General features: G+C 40.5%; 1 protein-coding gene across 1 annotated transcript; it reads right to left on the bottom strand.

Moving 5' to 3' along the window:
• Positions 1-1,142: 1,142 nt before the first annotated feature.
• On the bottom strand, positions 1,143-3,086 carry LOC140805830 (uncharacterized). The gene has a single exon (XM_073162155.1). It carries the CDS (start codon positions 3,084-3,086, stop codon positions 1,143-1,145), a length of 1,944 nt encoding a protein of 647 aa, XP_073018256.1.
• Positions 3,087-12,683: the final 9,597 nt, after the last annotated feature.

The following is a 12,683-nucleotide window of genomic DNA, read 5'->3' as shown; positions in this document are numbered from 1 at the left end:
AATCATTCCTATGTCACATAATATCCGTATTTCGCCTCGAAAAGTGTTCAAGCAAGTTCTAGACTCCATCAATCCATTAATCAACTCATATAAACCAATCACATGCAGTTTTCACTCAAAAAGATATATGATAAAGGTGTACGAAGAAAATTCAAGCATCTCATTCTACTCAAGGCTCAATGGGCTAACAAAGGATAAAAAAAGCAAAGAACAGAGGCCCAAAGATATTGAACAACTGCCTAGATCATTTCTGTGCTTGCAAAAGTGTCATTCAATGTCATGCAAGAATTGTTAAACTCAGAGTTCCATCGTTTAATCAGTATCCCAGACATGCAAATTTACTCTAAGCACCGATTATATCAATAACACGACAGTGCATAAGAAATGTGACTCCCAAGTAATCATGAATACATTTATTTATTTATTTTTTTTTGAATCACGATTCATCTTCATCATTGGCCTCACAATAACATCACCATGACTTAACCTAAATTATTATTATTATTTTTTTTAAACGATAAGCGCTACTGTGCAGGTTATAACTAATCATGCAATCCAAGACACGAGAGCAAAGCAATAAAACAATTAAAGCAAAGTACAAGTCAAGTACGACAAACCCCCCAAACTTAAGTACGCGCATTGTCCCCAATGTACAGTAATAAAGCAAGAAAAACAGGGAACCACGTACCTCATACAGCGAGCATCAGGACTGAGTAATTGGCGCCGCGGTGCTAGACCCACGGCCCTTCAGCGCTGTAGCGCTGTCTATAGAGCGCCTAGGCGCTAATAAATTCGAAAGACTTGCGCCGCGGCGCTTAATTCATAGCGCCTAGGCGCTTTTTTCTCGGCAACTCAGAGCTGTGGCGCTTGTAATATAGCGCCTAGGCGCTTTTCTTGCGCAAATTCTGTCCAAATTGAGTCCTTGCCTTGCCGCATTTCAAATTGTACCTACATCAAAACACATAAATCAATGTCACATCTTCACATACCAAATTAAATACAATCAGAAAACGTAAAAGCAAAAATAACACTGAAAATAAAAATAAAATAAAATAAAATGAAAGCAATAAAGAGATACTGGTTGGGTTGCCTCCCAACAAGCGCTTGGTTTAACGTCGTCAGCCCGACGGTCAACAGTTTATTCAAGGTGGGTCGTGAAAACTTTTGGATGCTTTGATCTCAACCCTTTGACCTTCAACATCCATTGTCAATATACGTTGCTTCAAGTCGATGATGGCCCCAGCAGTAGCTAAGACTGGTCGTCCTAAAATGGTACGAACATTCTGACTGTTCCTCATGTCAAGTATCACAAAATCTGCTAGAAGCCTCAATTTATCGATCCGAAGCTCAACATCTTCCACAATCCCCAACGGTGTCCCGATCGATCTATCTGCCATCTGTAAGCTCAGTCCTGTGGGTTTCATCATGCTCAGTCCAAGTTTCTCGTAGAGAGAACTTGGCATTATATTTATGCTCGCTCCTGAGTCACAGATAGCTTTTTCCACTGATTTACCCCCTATTTCACATGGTACGATAAATTCTCCGGGGTCTTGCATCTTCTTCGGAAAATTTCTTGGGCATGCCACCACCTCTTCCTGCTCTGCAGACTGAATGTTAGTGTGTAAGGTCTTGAGATCTTCAAGACCTTTTTTCTTTTGAAATTCAGCCTTTAATTGTAAAAATCTTTGGGGATAGGGAAGTAAAGAAATATCGATGCATTGTTCAAAATCAGAACTCATACCTTTCTTACTTCGGACTCTTTTGGTTGGAGTTGGCTTTTCATCCTGGACAAAAGTGGGTTTAACCTTTTTCTCTTCTTTGCTTACCACTCCAATCTTCTCATGTTGTATAAAAACAGCATTCACCTCTCTTAGATTTGGGTCTGCAGTCCTTTGTACTGCACCGGATGACTGAGACGCGAGTTGCTTTGTTATCTGCCCAACTTGTGACTCCAGGATTTTCAAGGAGGCCCCAATATTCGCTATGTGTGTCTCTAGGTTGTCGAGCCTAGACTCGGTCCTAGCCATTCTCTTGCCAGATTCAACAACGAAAGTTCCAACCAAATCCTCAAATGATGGCTTCCCTTCCCCATTTGATGTGTTGAACCCCGATGGAGGATTCAACACATTCTTATTGTTTGCATAGGAGAAATTCTCGTGATTCCTCAAACCTGGATGATAAGTATTAGGGGGAGGGTTACCTCGATAACCTCCAAAATTTCTGTTGTTGATATACTGGGCTTCTTCTGGAAGGGATGGTTCTTCAGCAACCATCAACGGACTCTCAGTTTCAGCTGTGCTCACTTTGTTCATCGCTGCTAGTTGTGTGGTAAGTGCTGAAACTTGGGCAGTGAGTGTTGTAATCGGGTCCACAGCATAAACCCCAGCTGACCTTTTCACTCCAGATCTTTCAGATGGCCACTGGTAGCTGTTTATGGTCATCTGCTCAAGCAAGTCATACGCTTGATCAGGAGATTTTGCAAAAATAGTGCCACCAGCTGCGGCATCTACAGTTCCTCTAGTTTTCCCAGTCAGACCATTGTAGAATAACTCGATTTGCACCCAGTCTTCAAAGCCATGGTTTGGGAACTTCCTCAATAGCTCCTTGTATCTCTCCCATGCCTCATACAACTCCTCAAAGTCGGTCTGCCTGAACGTGCTGATCTCTATCTTCAACTGTACAGACTTTGCAGGGGGAAAGTATTTCGCCAGAAATTTCGTCGCCAACTCTTCCCAAGTCGTGATGCTTCCCAAGGGAAGCGATTGTAGCCATCCTCGTGCTTGATCCCTAAGAGAAAACGGAAACAAACGCAGTCTAATAATATCATCAGAAACATTATCAATCTTTACCGTGTCCGTTATCTCCAAGAAAGTCCGCAAATGAACATGAGGATCAGAGACGGCCGTTCCAGCAAACTGGTTTTGCTGAACCATATTGATTAAAGCAGGCTTCAGCTCAAAATTGTTAGCATTGATGGTCCCTCGAGCAATACCAGAGTAGTGGTTGGAGAGCACTGGGCGGAAGTGATCTCTGATAGGAATAGCCTCTGGTTGGGCGCGTCTGTCATTCTCTCTGTTCTCAGCCATTGCGTTGATCTCTTCCCTCCTTGCTTTCCTTAGTCTCCGTGCAGTTTTTTCGATCTCCGGATAAAAAACAAGCGGCTCAGAGCTTTTCGATCTTCGCATACACTGTCAAACAAAGAAAATAAATGAATCAAATATCATAAAATAAAATAAAGAGATCTAAATTAAAATCTAGACTAATTGGTAACAATATTGATATAAATTTAAATTTAGACACTCCCCGGCAACGGCGCCAAAAACTTGTTGCGTGTTTTCTTGATTGCTCGCAAGCGCACGACGTCAAGTTATAGTAAAATGTATTTTGAAGTACGAGTGTCGATCCCACGAGGAGTGAATACTAAAATAAATATCAATTCTTGTAATTAAAATAGTCTCAACTTTATTTAGAAAATAAAGATGAGTTTTGTGTATTGTCTAACAACTCAATTACGATTACCCAATTAAATTAAACACCGAATGAGAAAATATACTGAGAGAGAGTATCTAGAGAAATGATTTCACTGAGTATCAACGATAATAATTCTCGGATGCAATTACAATTTCGAATTCCAATTATTTAATGGCCAAGAACACTTAATTGTTTCATTCCTCCTTTCTCAAGTGACGAATAAAATGTACCGATCAAACTTCGATTTTATTATTCCTAATCAAAATCTAAGTTTAATAGGTAGATGCAAACAATGTTCTTACCCAAGCCTCGCTAAATTTATACGCCTTCCGAACGCTATAAACATTTAACGATGTGTTTCTAATGATCTATAATCCTATTCCATCTCCCGAGTTGTAGAATTAATCTAATCACACACAATTTATGGCCAATAAATTGCAGTAAAATATAACGAAGAAACACAATTAAACGATAAGGGATTCAATCATGTAAAAGCACCGAATCAAATTATCGTATCCACAAAGCTACGTCATTCTCTAGACTGAAAGATTAGTTCATGACGAAATATAAATAAACACAATGCATGTTTGAAGATTCAGACATTGAGTTACACGAAAATATAAAAACGAAAGATAAAAGACAAATCCGAAGTGTCGTCTCTGTGTCCAGATCCGTCGTTCTTCGTATCTGCGATCGATCTTCGCGTTCCGGATCTTCGTCTCTTGATTTCTCCAGCTCTCCGAGGTGTTTTCTCTACCAAAACGGCGATCCCTAGCTCTGAACCCTTGAAGATCTTTTATTTCCACGACCGGGCCTTAAGTCGAGGCCCATGAATTTTCTTCTCGCCGCCGCTAGCACCGCGGCGCTGTGTCTTTAGCGCCTAGGCGCCCGTCAAATTTCCGAGGTAGCGCCGCGGCGCTAGTAGTCAGCGCCTAGGCGCTAAAGGCCTGCACCCTCGGGCGCTGCGGCGCTTCTTGGGTGGAGCTGTGGCGCTAAGCATACGCATTTTATGGCGCTGAGGTGCTAAATGTAGGCGCTGCGGCTCTCTCCTCTTCATCTTTTCTTGCTTCAAATCCTTCTTATTAGCTCTAAATCGTTCACTAATCGTTATCCCCTGCACATAACAAAAACAACAAAACAAAGCACAATTCTATTCGAAAACTAACATAATTCATTTGGATTCAATGTATAAATTAAGTGCAAATCTTGCACTTATCACTGATCTGTGTAACTCTTCTACCGGCTCTGAGCGGTCTTCATCATGTCTCAGATCTTGAACACTAACTCTGCAGTCTAACTGACAATATCCGGCCCTATATCTGCCCTCTCTCCTACCTCGTCCCAATACACTGGTGACCTACGCTTCCTCTCATAAAATGCCTCATATGGAGCCATACCGATAGATTCCTGATAACTGTTGTTGTACGTGAACTCCACAAGAGGTAACTTCGGCTCCCAGCTGGCCTGAAAGTCGATTATGCAAGCTCTGAGTAGGTCCTCCAGAATCAGAATCACCCTCTCTGAATGTCCGTCGGTATGAGGATGAAAGACAATACTGAATAGCAGCTTAGTACCCAACGCGTGATGCAGACTCTTCCAGAACATAGATGTGAACCTCGGGTCCCTGTCTGACACAATAGACACTTGAATCCCATGCAGTCTGACTATCTCTCTGATGTACAGCTCTACGGACTGAGTCATGGTGAAGGTCTTTTTGATCGGTAGAAAATGAGTTGACTTAGTGAGCCGATCAACGATCACCCATATGGTATTATATCCCTCAGTCGTCCTCGAAAACCCTGTCACGAAATCAATGGTAATATTCTCCCATTTCCACTTTTGAATATGTTGTGGTCTCAGCTTCCCTGCAGCTCTATGATGCTCTGCCTTGACCTGCTGACATGTCAAGCACTCAGAGACAAATCTCAGAATATCCTGCTTCATGCCCAGCCACCAGTAAAGAGACTGAAGATCCTTATACAACTTCGTAATCCTTGGATGGATGCAGTACATGGTGTTGTGGGCCTCACTGAAGATGTCTACTCTCAGGGAATCACTGCTAGGAACCCACATTCGGTCTCTATATCTGAATATGCCGTTTAAAACTGTATACAGTCTCTGGCCCTTAGCCTAGTCCCTCAATCTCCACTTTCTGAAACTGCTCGTCAGAAGTCTACCCTGGTCGAATTCTGTCTCTCAAAGTCGGCTGTACCATCAGAGTAGCAAGATTTGGGGCATCGCCCCTTGCATAAAATATAAGTTCAAATCTCTGCCTGCTGCGGTCTCCGTACCGACATATAAGCAATCATTGCGTTCTTCCTGCTCAGGGAATCTGAAACCACATTAGCCTTACTCGGATGGTAGCTAATGTCACAGTTATAATCCTTCATTAGCTCTAGCCACCTCCTATGTCTCGTATTCAGTTTCTTCTGTGTAAAAAAGTACTTCAGACTGTTGTGATCAGTGAATATCCTGCACTTCTCCCTATACAGATAAAGTATCCAGATCTTCAGGGAAAATACCATTTGCGGCTAGCTCGAGGTCATGAGTTAGATAGTTCTTGTCAAGGACCTTCAGCTTTCTGGACGCATAGGCTATAACTCTGTCATGCTGCATCAAAACTGCGCCCAAACCGAGCTTCAAAGAATCTGTATAAACCACAAACTCTCCTTGCCCTGATGACATAGCTAGAACTGGTGCTGTGGTCAATGCTTGCTTCAGCCTATGAAAGCTCTCCTGACACTCTGATCCTCAAATAAACTTGAAATTCTTCTTCGTCGAGGCGGTCATAGGCACCACTATAGAAGAAAAGCCCTGAATAAACTTCTTGTAATACCAGCCAATCCCAAGAAGCTACAGATCTCTGTCACGCTCTTAGGCACTGACAAATCTCTGAATGCCTCAACTTTACTGGGGTCGACCTCTATACCATCCCGAGATACAATGTGGCCCAAGAATACCACTCTGTCTAGCCAGAACTCGCATTTACTGAACTTGTCATACACTCGCCTGTCCTATAGAGTCTCAGTATGGTCCTATGCTGCTGATTGTGCTCCTCTCTGCTCCTCGAATAAATCAGTATGTCATCTATAAAAACTATGACAAACTGATCCAAATATTGATGAAACACGCAATTCATGAGATCCATGAAGATCGTTGGCGCGTTCGTCAAATCGAAGGGCATCACCATAAATTCATAGTGTCCATAACGCGTCCTAAACACTGTCTTAAGCACATCAGACTCTCTAACCTTCAGCTGATGGTATCCGGATTGGAGGTGTATCTTTGAGAATACCGATGCTCCCTGAAGCTGATCAAATAAATTCTCGATTCTGGGCAACAGATATTTGTTCTTGACTGTGACTCTGTTCAGCTCTCTGTAATCAATGCAGAGTCACATACTGCCATGCTTCTTCTTGACAAACAAAACCGGAGCACCCCATGGAGAAAACTAGGGCGAATGAAACCCTTATCTAGCAAATCATGTATCTGATCTTTCAGCTCCTTCATCTTTGCAGGTGTTAGACGGTAGGGTGCCTTAGAAATCGGCACTGTACCTGGCATGAGCTCGATAGAAATATACACCTTTCTGTCTGGTGGGATGCCTGCAACATCATCAGGGAAAACACTGGGGAAACCTCTGACCACATCAACATCCTCTAGCCTCTGACTGACTGGCTCTGGCACTAATATAATACCGGCCAAAAATGCCTGGAAACCTTTCTTCATGAGCTTCTCGCACACATGCAGGAAATGATGTGCGGTATCTGCTGGTGTGTGGCTGCCTCAAAAATAAACAGCTTACCACTGGGCGGTCGGACAGATACTGATCTATGTCGAAAGTCTATGACAACTCTGTTCAAGGAAAGCCAGTCCATACCCAAAATAATATAAAACTCCGGCAACAATAACACAATCAAGTCTGCCTGAATCGCATATTTCTGTATCCGAAGCTCCAATTTCATCACTATTAGTAAAGTGAGCATCTGATCCTCGGATGGAATCGATACTCTGAATCCTGAATCCATCGCAAGTGGTATGATTCCTAGTCGCTGGATGAACATCTCGGATATGAACGAATGTGTAGCTCCGGAATCTAGCAATACATGTGTGGGTACACCTGAAACATATATCCTTCCTGCGACAAAACATACCATCAAATCTGATCGCGTTGAAACTTAAGAATTTTATATCAGCATTTATCCCAAAATCCTCGAGAAATTATTGATTTAACACAACTGTTCCTAAAAAATTTCAAATTTTAATCCTCAAAATTTTCGAAATTAAAAATTGACCCTTAAAGTTTCTGAAAATTTACGGTTTGGCCTTTACAATTTCTCGAAATTTGCAATCTTGTCCCCAAAAATTATCTAATTTAGCCCATAAAACCATAAAATTCTTGAAACTAAGACTTAAATCCAAAAAATTTAGAAAATTTGAAAATAGCCCATTAAAATTTTGATTTTTGCAAACAGGTCCTCATATTATCTTTTATTACAATTAGGTCTCTAAAATTCTCAATTCATGCAATTTATTCCTTAAATCCAACTAGGCAGAGCATGGATCCTATTTTACTCTATGTTATCAATCCCATAAATTAATTCTCGTAACAAACATATACCCCATGAAATCAAGCGATGAATTAAAATCTTAAACATAAGGATTACTGGTTATCAGTGTAGAGTCAAGCTCCGCCTCTGCCTCCTCTGCGTGCATCACATATGCTCTGCCAATTGTGGGGCCCTTTTTCCTAAAGCAATCCACCACTTCTTGCATATGAAGCATTTATAGGTTCCTCATAAACATTTGCCGAGGTGGAACCGGTTGCACTGGTTTCATGGCTGCCTCTCTACCGACTTCGGAGCCCCTGGTACCTGTGGTGGTCTCTGCTGACCAGGCCTCTTAATCTGTCCTTGTGACTTCTGCTGCCCCTGCTCCCTTGGCGGCTCGGTAAACTGCTTTTTCTGCGACTGAGAGCTGGACTGGGTCTGATGCCTCTTCCTCTGTATCTCAAAGTCCATGTCCCTCCTGGTCTGATCCAACTGAAAAGCACAAGCGGCGGCCTCACCATAGCTCATCGGTCTCATCAGCATAACGTCCCGGCGTAACGTGGGTCTCAAGCCATCAATGAAATGCCGCAGATTATGAGCGGCATCTCTCTCAATAAGGGTAACAAAATGATAAAAGTCGGCCACATACAAGTCTCCCTGGCGGAGACTCATAAACTCCCTTGTCAGGCGGCCCCTGAAGTCTGCTGGAAAATACTTTCCATAGAACAGTTCCTTGAACTGATCCCAAGTGAGGGTAGCCAAGTCCACTCAATGAGAGACTCCATCCCACCAAAGGGATGCGTCATCTCTCAGCATATAAGTGGCGTACCTGACCTGGTCGCCATCCGTCATCTACAGGTACTGGAAGTGTAGCTCCAAAGATCGAATCCAACCCTCCGCTACAAATGTTCAGTAGTACCCCAAAACTCCTTCGGGTTGAGCCGTCGAAACTGCTCAAAAATATCTGCCTGAGGTCGAGGAGCCTGCTGCACCTGCTCCAAAATCCTAGCCATACCCTCCAGTACACGGGTAGCTGCATCCAATGGCGGTTGTGGTGGTAGAGGTGGGCCTATGCCGCCTCTTGAAATATTATCCTGTCGGTCTGTAGTGGGGTAGCAACTGAGAGGCATGATATCTGATAACATTCCCAATTTTAAACGTAACCAATCAAGCAATTTAATCTTGTTTTTAAAACATTTAATCATGAAATCAGCTAAACATGTCCTGAAAATCGCTGTAAAACGTAAATCATGCAGTCATGCAGGTGATAGCAGTAAACTATTTTAAACATTAAAAACATAAAAGCTTACAGACTCGAGGCTTGAAAACTGAACTGCAGAAGCTGACGGTGGAATAACCCTATACAGAACCCTTGTTCTGATACCAACTGAAACATCTACTAGAAAATGCTACTAATTTTTAAAAAAAATTTATTTTCAAAATTTGCAATTATTGCATGCATGCACTACTACTGGAAAATACACCTTTTAAAAATAATCGTAATCGAATAACAGATAAAATATTGCAGTTAAAAATTTCCAACTCGGCAATCATAAATGTACGTAAAAATAAACAAGTAAAAATCCTGGTAATCATCAACATGACAAAACAAGAATATAAAAATGTTCATGTCCACTCTTAACTCACAAAACCGTGATGTGCGGAAAACATGGTCCTCGGGTCATGTGTGCACATCCAGCCTTGCCTACTAAGAATTCGGAACCTCCACCCTCCTCAAAAAGCTGCTCACCTGCATCATTCACACCTAGTGAGTCTAAAGACTCAACACACCTGTATCGTTATAACAAATACATATACATAACATGCAACATTGAGACTATATATGCTAGCATTGCATTTTGACTTGTTTACCGGCTCTCATGGGGTCATCAGGTGGCAAGGTTGGGTGTTTTGTCGAAACATATAAGAGTCGATGCATTGTAGTCGGGGATTCACGACTTACCTTCGGGTATGGATATCTATGTGATCTCATGTGTATGTAGTTTGAAATCTCTGATCAGAGTGTTGGTGGTAATTATGAAAGGGGGTTCATAGATTACACCATCGATGCAACTACGACATGACACATAGTATCGATTCTTTGACAGCTCTCGATATACCAATAGTTGTCGAATCGGTCGGGATATATGACATGAATGGACCGTACTGTATGCTAACCATAATAGATTGGTTATTGCAGTCACTATCATTGATACCTAGGGAATCATGTAAGCGATGCTGCTAGGCATTTAACATGATTGGTTGGGTACGATCAGACTTGAGTTATGACGTTCTTATTATCAAGGAGTTGATAAGTAAGAATGTAACATTTGGGGTATGCCATATAAGGACATGTTTAGTCCCGAATCACATTGAGATGTGAACCCACGGTTAGTTGTATCATTGCACCATTGAGGGACATACAAGTAGTCGCTTTCTAGATCCCGTTGAGAAGAAAAATAGTTCAATGTTTTGAACGGCTTATAAAGGAGTTTATAAGCAATAACAAAAATAGAAGTATGACTTCTATAAGAGGATTATGGGCAATGTAACTTTTAATTTGTGGAAGTGTTCCTAAAATAAAAGTACGCCAAATAAATAATGTATTTGAAAATTTTGATTTTCATAAACATTATTATGGACTAAATTAAATTAATTAAAGTGTTGAATTAATTAAACACTAGTAGACCTAGTAGAGTCCAAATAATTAAATTAATTCAAGTGTTGAATTAATTAAATAACATTGAGCCTTGTAGAGCCCAATTAAAAATAATTATTCAACTAGTGGGTTAGAGTTAAATCAAGTAAAGTTTAAATGATCTCAAATGTGTTTGAGATATTTAAATAAATGTCCATGGACCTTGTAATTGTTAGAAGCCCAAACAAATTGCATGCTTGGAAGGTGAAGGTTTGGAGGCAACTTTTGAGTTAATGGCATGGCATGCACATGCAACTTTACACTTTTTCAAACACCGAGAAAATCTCCCCTTCTCTCCACAAGCGACATGGCCAAATTTTTTACCCTTCCCATTCATTTTTTTTTGCTTCTTCAATTGAGATAGCACAACCTTCTCAAAGAAAAATCCTCTAATTTTTCTAGTGCAAAATTAGAGGGGATCACCCTAGTAGGTGGTGGGCTTTATTTTTGAGCAAGGTGTGCTCAAAATAGGCTTTTAGATTTTTCTACCTTTTAAGATCCAAGTTTTTTACAACTTTGTTGGAGCCATCATCAATTCTTTGTGATTGATAGGTAAAATATTTCTAAACACCCTATGTATGACATTTTGTGTTTTATGTTATTTGCTACACATCATTGCGAGGTGCTCTGTTTTCTTCATGAAAAATATTTTTGAAACTTCCGCTGCGTATCCGGACACCGTAATCGATCCCCTTTCAAGTGTTATCATGAGCTATGGTTACATTTTTGTGTATCAAATACATGGTATTATGTTGAGGTCAATTTCTAACCGCATGAGATAAGCGTTTCAAAAAATCAAAGGCCAAATGGGGGCAATGTTTCGGCCCCATGTTGCAGCCCGTTTCGAGCTGCTTGAAACGCCCCCCCCCCCCCCCCAATTTTTAAATTTTTTTTTGTGCATGTTGGCCGGAATCCGGCGACGGGACGATGACGACTAGGGTTTTCAAAAGTATTTTGGAATATCAAAGTGTCATGGGTTTTCAGTTGTTGGGCCATTAGATGGCTAACACAATTTGTGAATTTAAATGTACCAAAATTTTTTTGGTGAAAAATGTCTTATTGGGCCCTGAAGTTTAAATCCACAAAATTTGTATATATTTTCTCATAAAATAAATAATTGAAGTTGGACTTTAATTATTTAGAGTAAATTGTGATTTACAAGAAATTAGGTTATAGATAAATTAATTAGAAAATAAACAAAGGAGTTTGTTTACTTTGTTGATTTAGTTTATAATCGTGGCGGTTAGTGATTGAATCAAGATATATAATATTGGATCAATTGATTATTATGATAATTAATTGATGGTGTATGATGTTTGATATTATTAATGAAGGATGATCAAAATCCCAAGCCCAATTTGCTAGGTGTATGCTAGGATATTTTGTGTTGAATGATTGTAATAATTATCAATTTATAAGTGGGCTTGGTTTATAGCCCGTTCCCAACCCATGAGATGTATCCTATTTTCCATGAATATTTATTTGTAAATATTATTATAGTGGAAGATCAAGATTGGAAGATGGTGGCCTTGATGATTATGAAGATCGAAGACATATAAATATTGGAGGCTTATGTAATTGTGCATTTGCATCCCATGCATTCCCTAGGATTGGACCAAGGCCCGTGTTTGGCTCACACGGGCCATTAGTATTAGGACGATTGATCATCCTTGTTTAGTTTACTGTTTATAATATGTGCATGATAAATTATATATAATGATTATGTGCGTTATTATTATGATAATAACAAAGTTGCATGATTCTGGCAATCATAGGATCAAACATGGCGAGCTTTTTAAACAAAATTAATGATGAGACCTTTCAAAAATTAAAAACACTCATTTTGAATAAGATTCAAAATTAATATCAAGCCGGAAAAGGGGAATTATAAAGATGTTTATAATTTCCATGTCTTCCATCGACAATGGGTGCATGATGAACAGTACTTGTTCTCGGGGCTTGGC

Source organism: Primulina eburnea, chromosome 1, assembly GCF_022965805.1.
Source record: "Primulina eburnea isolate SZY01 chromosome 1, ASM2296580v1, whole genome shotgun sequence".
In the NCBI taxonomy this organism is placed as follows: domain Eukaryota; kingdom Viridiplantae; phylum Streptophyta; class Magnoliopsida; order Lamiales; family Gesneriaceae; genus Primulina; species Primulina eburnea.
This window is presented reverse-complemented; position numbering and strand designations above follow the sequence as displayed.